This window comes from Numenius arquata, chromosome 7 (assembly GCF_964106895.1).
Source record: "Numenius arquata chromosome 7, bNumArq3.hap1.1, whole genome shotgun sequence".
Classification (NCBI taxonomy): Eukaryota; Metazoa; Chordata; class Aves; order Charadriiformes; family Scolopacidae; genus Numenius; species Numenius arquata.
The window spans coordinates 22,585,477-22,597,593 of record NC_133582.1 but is presented as its reverse complement, the minus strand read 5'-3'; the positions used below and the strand labels follow the sequence as shown (position 1 = coordinate 22,597,593).

General features: G+C 40.5%; 1 protein-coding gene across 1 annotated transcript in view; it reads right to left on the bottom strand.

Annotated features, from left to right (window-relative positions):
- The window catches only part of RNF217 (ring finger protein 217), a 56,442-nt gene that overhangs the window by 18,849 nt on the left and 25,476 nt on the right, over positions 1–12,117 (bottom strand). The window contains exon 2 of the mRNA XM_074150936.1: positions 5,839–6,072. Coding sequence (XP_074007037.1) covers positions 5,839–6,072 — 234 coding nt within the window. The remainder of the gene's footprint in view (positions 1–5,838; positions 6,073–12,117) is intronic.

The following is a 12,117-nucleotide window of genomic DNA, read 5'->3' as shown; positions in this document are numbered from 1 at the left end:
GGATCCTTTGCCTGGGCATAAGGCTAAATGCAAAGAAGGGAAGCAGCATCAGTAAGTTGACAAATTTGCTTCTTACTACAACACAATAACATTTTAGTCAGTTACCATCTACTAGTCATCATCCTTGTAAAAAAAAAAGTCACAAGAGAATTTAAGTGTTAGAATACATACATTTCCTTTAAATCAAGCAGACTCAGAGTGTAATATTGCAATGGATGAAATTCTTGATATCCTGTACCCGGTGCAAGCATGACTTACTGCTTTCTATAGCCACAGAGTGACATTTTTTGCTAAGGCACACCTCACACAGAAGAAGACTGCACTTAGCACATGCTTCCTGTCAATGAAATAAATTACTGAAGACGCAGGTAGGCAGCACAAAACCAGGAAAGAACAACAAATGAAGCTTGTTTGTAGGGAAACAAATTAAATATATTATTTGTAACCCACACACTGTGTTGATTACAAGTAATATTAGTTTTTGCATGAAAACACAGTAATGTTTAAGGCCAAGATAAAGTATAAAACAAAAGCAATAGAAAAATATAACCGGTGCCCTGTCTCTGATTTCTTGGTATACTGGCCCAGATGCTAAACCAAAAGAAATACACTATCCTGCATCTCTGCTTCCCAGATGAATTCTCCTAATAAGAACAGCTTAATAGGAAAGGAAAATTTCCACTCTGAAGTACCTAAGAATAGCATATTTATTGCTGTTAACCAAACTAACATAGAGCTATGTTTCCTTAATCCTTTAGAAATCAATATGCACAAAATAGATTAGACTACTAGCAACTACTCTGCCCAGTATCTCTGGAACTCTTTTTTTTCCTTCCCCCCCCTTTTTCCTCCTGAGGCTTTGAATTTACTTTTTTCACTTATGCATGTCACAGTGACCTACTGCTGGGAAGACAGATTATAGCAGGCATCGCACTGTACTACTCAGTATTTCTTACACCTTAGCCAAAAATGAAGCTTGTAGCCACAATTAAGCGTTCTGCAACCTGAAAGCTTTTATCAGTTGTAGTATTCAGACATTTGAGATGCAACATGAATGTTAAAACATAAAACCCCCACACCAACAGGTCTAGGAAGCTGCATGTTAAAACCGCTTTCTTAAACAAAAAGCCATCATAATTTAAAACACAGGTTTTATGGGTTTGGTTTTGTTGTTTGTTTTTTTTTTTTTTTTTTTTTTTGGTGAGAATCTGACACAAATTCATTGCAGGCTCTATCTTTCTATTATAGCATGTATATAATTGCAAGAAATACAGCAGCCACCAGGATATATATTTAATCTTCTACACACACACTGACATCAGCTGTTTCCAAATACATGACTTAGAAAGTACTGAAATACAGGATGAGGCTATAACCACATGAACTCAGAATAACATTTGTTACCATGAATGGCCATCACTAACTGAAGTAAACAAGTGGGAACTGTCTACTTCATTACCAGGTTTGGAGATCCTCATTTCCTCTTCCACCTGCTGCCTCTGACAGCACCTTCCACAAAACTGAACTGGTAAATAGTTTTTACATTTTGAATGTACCACTTGACTCCTCTGTTGTTCAATACTGTCTGAGCATACATTAAGCAGGCAAAGAAAAGGAGTTTCTTTTAAGTACTTGTAAACCTTATTTTTCTTGGAACTAGTGGCCACAAAACAAAACCCTAAACCTATACAAACTTGGATGCAGTGTGACAACAGTGTGCTTAAGAAACACCAGGGCAATTGCAATTTTAGTAGTCTTTCAAATTCTTATTCCATTCTTTTTCTGCTTTTCTGAAAGAATAAAAAAGTCAACTACAATTTGCTTTATGCTTCCATTTTAGTGCGTGAAATCATCATAATGAGCACACAGAAATGCTATCTACGTATAATTTAAAGCAGTAAAATATATTGTAGTCCAGCAAAGAAGATAAACTATAAACTGAAAAAAACCCCGAAACATTAATCTAGTCTTTTTTCATATGTTTTTCCTCACACAAACATTTTTCCATTTATTTTACGACTTCCACTTCAGTCAATCAGAATTGAGAGGATGGATACATATACAAACTTCTATGCCATCTGGAGGTCAGTCTCCCTTGAAATAGAAAAGATTACACAACTTCTCTTACTAACCCTCAGCTTTCTAAAACACTGACCTTTGAGGCTAACATTTTCCATTTTCTTAGCTACTCTTTACTGCAAACTATTTTAACTATCATTTTCCTCACCTCCCAGGAAAAGATCTTTCAAATTGGTAGGTAAGAGCAAGACGAAACACTGCTCAATGAGAGATGACGATAGCAAAATTGACTGCACATTAAAAATATTCTGAGAGCCTGAAGCTGCAAAAAGCTTAGTGGGGTTTTCTGCTGCTTAGTGGAATGCTAGCTATATAATAGGATGGGCAAATTAATTGTGTAATTCATGTAATCAGTTAGTTGCAATCTCTAGCTACAGCTACCCAGTCACTTTATTCCAAAATAAATACGGGCTCCTGCCAAAACAGCTGCCACCTCCTCATCACCAACCCATCCCCTCTGTTGTACCAGCTGAAAATAAGGAACAACAAAACAAACAAGTCTTGTATCCTATTGGAGCTGATCTTTGATCCAGCTCCCAGCGTGACACCAAAATATCAACAAGAGCAAAAGCAAGCTGGCAGGAACAAACAGCAAAGAGGGAGAGCACAGCAAAATCACCGTGTCGGGAGCAGTTCAGGCTCAAGGCAGAGTGAAGTGATGTGTAGCCATGAAGAGACCTGTTACTCAAGGTTGAAATCTGATCCAAAAAGGAGGGGAAGAGATTGATACGAACTACACAGATCCACTCTATCACAGCATCTTTGCAGGTAGAGATTCCTACTAGTTCTAGTGCAAAAAGTTTCAGAAACTCTTGAGTAGTTCAAACAAGAGATAGTTGTTATATAACAACTGCATTGAAAAAATATTTACATTTCCAAAGCCAAGCACTCAAGCCCTTCTTTGATGTGATACGTATCTCTTGACAGAAGTGAACAAGAAAACTTCATTATAAACCTCACAGGCTGATAAGGCTGAAAGAGTCCAAGAATCAAAAACTGCTTCTTTGTGGCAGGTCAAAGAACTAACATTAAAACAACAGGTGGAATCCAGATTTTAGGGGAAAAAAGTCCCCACACCCCCCATAAAAACCTCAACAAACTCTGACAGAACAAGCCAACATACTTACTCTTGTGAAATCCGTATCTGTTCCATGCACTGAAACTGAACTACCAATTTTTCACCATTTCCTCTGCACTTTGGCATACCAGCTATGACCAAAGGTTAACTAGGATCTTGTCTACCACCAAGTCTTACACTCTCAATTTAGGTCATAAGAGACGGCAAAGGGGTATTTCCTTACTTAAAGCTGGACCCATTTGTGATACAAATATTTGATATAGGAAACTAAATAGTCACACTGATGTACTGTGCTGTCCTAAGTGGCACTAATGGGAGAAGAAAGGTTTGGATATAAAAGTTTCCCTTTTCTTCCCCTCCTCCTCTCTCAACATACACACACCAGCTAACTTTCTAGGCTTAGCACACCAAGACTTAGATCTCAAAACTGAAAAACAGCAGCAACAGCAAACTGAACTGCTGGGCTTAGATCAGTTTAGCTGACATAAACCAGCTACAGTAAAGAAAATTAATCTACCTAATAACTTTGCTATCTCTTTAAATTTAGATGTTAAGTTTATTTATAATTTTAAATACTGTATCAAATTTTAGGAATGTCATTAATAACCTTTCAAAAGTATCTGTTCAAATGTACTCTTGGATTTTACAGTGCTTTCCTTTTGCAGTGTACGGGAGAGTGAAGGTACTGGCACAGAGCCCTTGTGTGCAGTGATCCTACTAGTAGACTTGTGCGTTGACTTTCCCCACGCATGACTCAGTTCTTCTGAAGGCAGCACTGCCAGTGCTGGCGCAGAATTCCTCTGGTGCAACTGCTGTTTTTATTGCTTGCATGTGAATATGCAAGTCTCCCAGTCTCCAGTCAGATGTCTCCTATGCTATATGTGGAAGAAAATGAGTCTCTACCTCCAAAGAGCCTATAATTCAAGGCACAGACCAGTTACAAACAATCCCATGAGAATCTAAGAAAACTGAGATAATAATGATCAACGGCTACGCCTGCATGCAATTAATCACATATAGACAATCTTGTATCTAGCCTCCCTTTTAAATCTTATCCCTGCAGCAAAACTTTTTCTGGTGCTAAGCTTAAAATAAGTCTCTAAAACTGTACCTATGCCAGAAAACAACACAGGTTCAGGGAATACGTTGAAGCCCTGGACTATGATTGTCCATGTTGTTTGCTAGCACTCTCCTAATTATATTTCTGACCATCATCAACTGGACATTCTTCCAGGCAACACCTGGCCACAGCTCAAAGGACATATTTTGCCAGAATCTGTTCCCAGGAAGAGACTTGAGAGACATAATGCATCACCACAGGACGAGGGAACTGCTTCTGGCTTGCACTATTTCATGCATCACACAGCCTCCCATTCCTTCTGATTATGATTTGTAGGGAAGCGGTGGGAACATTTTTACTACAAAATGACCCATTTTATGCCTTGGGGAACGTTCTCAGAGTTGGCATCCCATGATACAACAGCTGCACCACCTGTGACCCACATCAGTGGGACAGTAACAGCCTCTGGCACCTTAAGAGAGCTGCTGCAGAAGCATTACAACATCTTATCTACCCTGGACCGCACATCCTGTCTACACCTGAGGGAATGCTAAGCGGATGGGTGAAGGAGAACGGCTGTGGGCGGAAGGAATTTTACCTGCAGTTTTGAATTTCTCCACCTCTGTGTAAGATGCCAAAAAACCTGAAAATGTTGAGTCCAACAGACATTGTGGCATGTAATTCATGCACTGCACAGATACACATAAGTAGCTCATAACTCAGAGTTAGCTTTACCAAAGTTTCAGCTCCACTGGATACACAACCTTCTACCTTTTAATCTCCATACTGGGCTGAATCTTGTCCTGTGTAATGAGGGCTATCTAAACAGTCATCTAAACTCCTGCTGAGGAGAACTGGTTTGTCCAGGAAAGGCCAGCTCAATCATGAAATTAACCACAACAAATCTAATAACCGGATGGAAAACTAACACAGAGCATGATGCTGCAGACAGAATCTTCATCTTCTAGAACCGAAATGGACATTCAGCAGCCCAAAGCTGCTTCTAACTGTAATCTCTTGCTTTTTACCTTTGGTTGATATCATAGTATAAGCAAATCTTCTACTAAAAGAAATGCCGTAAAAGTGTTTTTTTCTTATTTCTCAAGTTTTCTGTATTGAGAGCGATGAGACTACAGTAATGTATAACCTCTGGTAAGGGACTGAAGAAATCAAAACCAAGAAGTGGGACAGACAAAAGCTCTAGTTCTAATGAAGGAACAAGCCAACAGTGTAACACCATAAATGCCCAGAATTTACTTGCTCAGAGCTTCAAGGAAAGCTTGTCTTTGCTGCAGCTGTGTGTCTAAAATTATCCATTACAGTGACAACCTCCCTTCCACAGTCTCTTCTGATCGTGACTATACTGTTTGCATGTCAGAGAGAAAACACTCTTTAAATTGTGTCAGGACAAAATTATGCCACCTGCCAAAGAAAGAAGGACTGAAGTTCAACTGTTTGAACTGTTAGAAATCACTTAAGTAGTTAATCAGTGATGTACTACACATTCATATTCCTAATCACAGCTTGCACACAGCCCCAGTGATGCAAAAAAGCTCATTTAATGCCCACCAAATGCCATCCTACTTTTGCAGCGCCATTTAACCCTGGCAAGCGTGCTCACTTTGTATTTGTTCTCCAATTTGGCAGGGGTTGGAATGTGGCCTCTCCTCCGGAAGGTTGTAAAGTGCTTGCACTGAGGGCATGGCTTGGTGCTGGAGTCGATGCGGCTGAGTTCCAGGAAATATTTATACTTGATGATGTCGTCGTGGGGCAGGTTATAGAGGACAGTTGTTTCATCCAGGTGTTCGCTGCACTCTGTGATTGGGCATTTTATATCCGCTTGTCCCAGCTGCACCTGCATATGAAAAAAAAAAAAAACCAGAAGCGCTGTATGACCTTTTGCTTGGAAAAGGTAAGCAACCATTTATAAGTTGTGAAGAAATTTAATTTCAAGTACTGAAACAATCCACAGGCTATCAAACATATCATCTTTGAATTATTTTGACTTAGTCCAAGCATATTGCATTTTTTTCCAGAGAGTATTTTCAAATCCAAACAGAAACGCTAATTACCCTTATGACAACTGCAGTTATTAAATGTATAGGCTCAGTCTATGTACCATGTGTAAGCACTCTGTGAAACCAAAACATGAGGCCTAACTAGCAGCACCCATCCAGCACTCCATGCTTTGGGTGTAATGGTCAGCGCTCCACTACTAGGGCTCATACAGGCTGTGAGAAAGCAGGCAGTGAAAACATTTGTATACCGCTTCACTACAAAATGTGCTGGGAATCACAGCACAGAGAAGAAGTTAAGTGAATTTAGGATCATCAGTCTAGCAGCTCTGACTCAGTGCTAGCCTTGAGCTGGTTCCTGCTCAGCAAGCTCAGTGCCTCTGCAGTCTGCTTCCAAGCAGCTCCTTGTACGCCACACTGCAAACGCAGAAAGCATTAGCTGAGCCTGGGGCTGACCGAGCTAATAAGTTTTCCCAGAAATCAGAGCTAGAGTTTAAAAACAACCTCCAAAAAGCCACCCCCCTCACCCCCCCCCCCCCAAAACCTTAAAAAAATCAGCCTAAAAAGACGACCAAAACAAAAACACGCACAGAAGCAAGCTCAAGTTTAACAGGGCTGAAACCGTTGTTGATCTAATAAGCCCTCATTATCCCAAGCTGATCCATATGGTCAGATACCCACAACGTGTTTCCAGAGCTCCTGGGTCTGAGAACAGCACTGGACCCAGGTCTGCACCCTTCATGCTTGGCAAGCTTTAACAGTTCGGACTCTGTGCCAAAAGAGCAGATCCTACTTGGTCTGGGAGCAGCGGAATTGCATTTGCTTGGCACTGAGCCTGAGTTAATAAACCCTGCTGGATCTTGAGAGTCTGCAAGGACCCGGCCTGAGCATGTTTGTGTCTGCCTCAAGCAATCTTGAATGAGAGAGTGTTGACTGTACAAGTGGAGCTGACCACCAGCCCAATTCCTTCCTTAGTGAGTATCTCCATGCAGAGAAAAAAGGATTTAATGGCGTAACCAGCATCTCTTTCTAGGAATTACTGTCTCAAGGTTGGCAAGTTTGATTTCCCTAGACTGCTTATTTTTTAACAGGCTCCACTATGGGAATCTGCCAAATAATACACTGAATACGATAGGAACACCTCAGATTTGGATGCCGATCTTGCTGCTGCATAGCGGTACCAGAAGACATGTCAGAGACTCCATTGTTGCAGTATTTAAGCCGAGAAAGGAGAAAAAAAAAAAACCCACAATGAACACAACCCTGTCACTGCTGCCTCAGCAATGGAGCCATGTGGACTCTAACTGAATGATAATTAATTTAGTCAGGAGCCAGAGGATTAGAAGAGTCATAACAAAATTGTATAAAACCCAAGGCTCATACCGATTTAAAAAAAAATTCCTATTGCACTACCTTTGCTCTCTCAGCAACACAGATAAACCCAAGCAGAGCAAAGAGGTTACGTATATGTTAGAGGACGGCAGCAGCCCATCCCAGAGCAGAGCACAACAGAGAAGACCTCAGGGAGCAATTGCTGCCACTGTGCCCTGCGCAGCCTGGGCTCGGGGTGCAGGCAGATCTGCCCACAGTACCGGGGAGAGGCAGCTCCCCCAGCAATACACCCACTCTTAGCCCTGAACTTCATTTCCAGCTCTAAAACGGGGGCAGAGCTCTACTGCACACAAACTGCTACTGTTTGAGCTCTAGGCTCAAACAGTTGGGCTTTTACACGGACCAGTAAAAGTGCAGGAGGGGTATGTACTCAAAGCTATTAAAAAAAACAAAAGCCCCAAATCCCACAAACTACATGCTGTGGAATGTCCACATCTTGTTACAGTAATTCACCTGCAGCAGCACGCGAAAACTGAACTTGAGCCTATGACATCACTAGAGTGACTCTTCTCAGAGGAATCACCCAGAGTATCATGGAGCTGCACTTAAAGCAGATGATCAATCCAGCATTACAGCACTCAAAAATGCTAAACTAGTAAAACAATTTGCTACAGAAATATAAAAAGGTGCTGCACTACTGGAAAAGATTAGCATAAGCTTTTGTTCAAAGTAGTGTAGGTACAACAATTTAAAACCAAGTAGTCAATCCCATCTACAACTACTTCAGGGTTTGGGGTTTTTTGTTTTCTTTAAGCATTAGGGAAATACTAAAAGAGGCAAGCCCTTTTGCTAAGAATAAACTAAGCTACAACAGAGGAACGCTTCACAGTGAGAAGGCACATTGTATCTGGCATCTAAACTGGTACTTGAGAATCACTGCTTATATTAAATGCTAGTTAGAACAAACCTGCATTAATAAAACGAAGGAATACAAAGCTAAACGCTTTCTATATTTCATGCCCACACAGAATATGATTAATATATGTGGTAAGAGTCAAATGTGGCTTCAGTGTTTATTTTGAAAATATGTTTTGCACCCACTTGAAGTAAATAATTTTTATCCTCTGTAATAGTTTCAGCATTTCAAGTTTGGCAAAGATTGATCCTTTTCCTGTGTTTTGAATAGGACTGAAGTGAACAGAGCTAGTTGGCTTATTAGCAGTAACTTCAATGGAGCCTTGTCTTACCAAAACAGTCCATCTTTGTTTGTGAACTAGCATCAGCAATTGATGTAAGTAGAGCTTTAGAGGTAGCCTGTTAGGCTACCTGCTGCTGCAGACCCAGAAGGTGCTATGGAATGGGAAAGGAAAAAAATTCTTTTATAACATAGGTAAAAATAACTGTTTTTATTCTTTTCCTTGATTTTTTTTTTTTAAAGGAATTCTGAGGAGTCTTATCCTTCAATATCAGCTTATCACAATGTCAAACCCCAAAGTTTTAAGAAATCTTTGAATTTCAAAATACCACTGTGTATTAAGAACTTAAGAACTCTCAGTATACACAACAGCATGGTGTATTTTCACAGCATGAGGAACGACTCAGATATGACTAAAAGCAGCTGAGCTGTAATAGTGTTAAATGTCAGGCAGCATCCAGTCCTTACACCCAGCTGTGCTTCACTTCTGTAAAGCATCTCAGGAGGGGTGAGCTCTGCCTACAATTCATAAGGAGAAAGCAGTCTCTCGTGACATTCATCCTACAGAAAGGTAACACAAACTGTAAGGAGAGCAATACGTACGTCCCCCTAATTCTTGACATTTTATTTGAAGATATTAGAGATGGGGTGGATATGAGCGAAACACACCCAGACTCTACACTGGTCCACTTACTGCCCCAAAAGGCAGGGATACCAGCAACAGAAAAAGATGGCATGGTACTTTAAGGCAGAAAATTATTTCTATTCCCTGAGGTTTTTTTTTTTTTTTTAAAGGAAATCTTTGCTAGCTACACAAAAAACAAAGTTCAAACTACACTGGAAGCACTGATTTGTACGTGCCATTTAGCCTGGATGTAACGTAACCCGTGCAGGCTGTACTTGGGCAGCTGTACTATGGCCATATTCCTTCAAGAAGGGGCCATTCTACTTTAAAAGTAGACATATATAAACGAGCATTTTCTAACTGGAACTTTACTCTTAGTTCAGAGATGCATAAGCTAAATAAACCAGCAATTGTTCTTACTTCTCACCTATAATTGGTGAAAGTGAACAGTGCTATGTCTAATCTGCATCTCTGTAGACAAATTCAATTTCTATCAGTGCGCCAAGTTCCCTTTTTTTTTTATAAGCAAAATTCCATTGCTTTTAGTTCACTGGAAACATTGCTCTTTCATTTTTGCTGGTAAGTTGCAAATCAGTAAAGAATCACTTTTATTGTAGGTTTGGGAAGCACAGAGTGTAGTACTGAATTTGTTGGGTTTGTGGTGTTTTTTTGTTTGTTTGTTTGTTGTTTTTTTTTATTTTTAAAAAAAAAAACCAAAACCAAAAAAACCCCCAACCCGTTATTTTGTGGAAAACACTTGAAGGGCTCACCATGGCTCAGGATTCCATAGTGGTAGGTGCTAACCAAATGAAATCTAAGTACACATGATTCAACAAGTGCAAACTTTACCTAAGCATTTTGCACCTGCCTTTAAGGTTGTGGTTCCCTGACTGTTTCTGTGGTTTGCGTACTAACTTCAGCAGTCTGAATCCCCTACCTCTGATTTGTGCCAGTGATATCCTAGCATTCAAACTCCTTTTACCAAAAAAAAAAAAAAAAAAAATAAAAATCCTATGAAACTCATTCTCTTTTTCAGTCCACTCACCCTCTGTCCTTACTGTCAAACAGCACAAAACCTCAGTGCTGCAAAACAAGCAAGAGTGAACAGCTAGAACTAACAGTAATGAGATTAGGGGCTACTTAAGTTCTATCACCACCAAATAGGAAAACAGACTGTGCCACCTCCTCCACTGGGCATCTTCACAGAAGTTCTTGCCTGTCATTTATTACTTCACAAACCATACTCCATGGAGTATGTTTCACTTTTATTCTCCCTTTTATTCAGTTATCAACACAGCAGACTTGCAGTAAGTTACTGTCTGAGTCCCTTCTGCCAACCACCACCTGTAACCTCACTCCAGTCAAGAGCCATTGCTCTGCTTCCTAGGAGGGAAGGGCTTCACTAGCCTTAGGGGGGAATATATTGCTGACTTCGAAAGGATCCAGAGAGAGTTCAAAATGGTGAAGATCTCTTGCATGCTGGCACTGAATTAATAATTGTCATTTTCTAGTTTTAATTCATATTTTCTGCTATGCCAGGAAACATCTGAGTGACCAGCAAAACAAGTAGGATGACCAGTCTTTCTTCACAGTCAGTGAAGAATGAGGAAGGTGACTGAGGCAATTCAAAGAAGGTGGCAAATGTCAACATCACCTTTAAGATACCTCAGAGAAAAAACCAAATCCCCACATTTCCCCACCTCAGGGACTAAAAGCAGCCCAAGGAACCTAACTTCTCCCAGAAACCCCAAAGAATTTCTTTATCTTCTTTTTAAGTTGTAATTAAAATGGACATTTATTAATAATAAAAGTACAGCTAGAGACTTCCACTCAAAGAAATAAATCATCAGATTCCTATTGTGTCACAAGCTCACACAGATCAACCCTAAAAGGGTCCATCAGGATGTTCACCTTCATGTGCCCTCTGAGGACACAAAGTCTTTGTTCTCCTTTCACATTGGTACTACACACTTGGATGAAGCAACGACAATGACGTGGTGGTTCCTGCTCCATGTGACATTCAGAAAGAGAAAGTCACTTGCAGGCATGAGCAGACACCACCTCTGCTAGACACGCTGTTACACAATCTGTATTAACTACCACATTGCCAACATTAAAGATGACAAAAGAGAAGCAAAATCTCAGGGCCTTTAAAGAACACGTTAATACCTCATCCTTCAAGAGAAAGGCACACAAAAGCAGGAAGCTGGGAGGGAGCCACTGTGTACCTACTGCAATCCAACCATCACCAGTACATCAAAGGTTTGATCTTTCTGCTCCAAAAGTATGTCTTCTGAATGCTTTACAATGCGTATTTAAATGTGGCATCAGTTTAAATTCTCAAAGCTCATCTAGTTTTCACAACCTCAGCCATAGGCTGGGAGGACTCCAGCTTCATCCGTAACACTCTGAGGACCGTTTTAGGGAGTGCACTTACACAAACGCACATCCCCAAGGTGCCTCAGGATGGTGCAGCCACACACCAGCGAGGGCTGCAGCTAGCACCACCTACACAGGCAGTGACCAGAACGGCTTTAGCCCCAGAAACCACTAAAACCTTAACTGGCAAAACTGGCCCCCATAGCCTGGAGCAAAACCCCAAACCATGGTGTCCATTTCCCATCCAAACTCTTCTTTTTCCTTAAGTCACATGTAGGACTCGCCTAAAGAACTGTGAGGATAAGCTAGCAAGATATTCTTCAGAATATACCTAAACTCAACCAAAACTTTTTC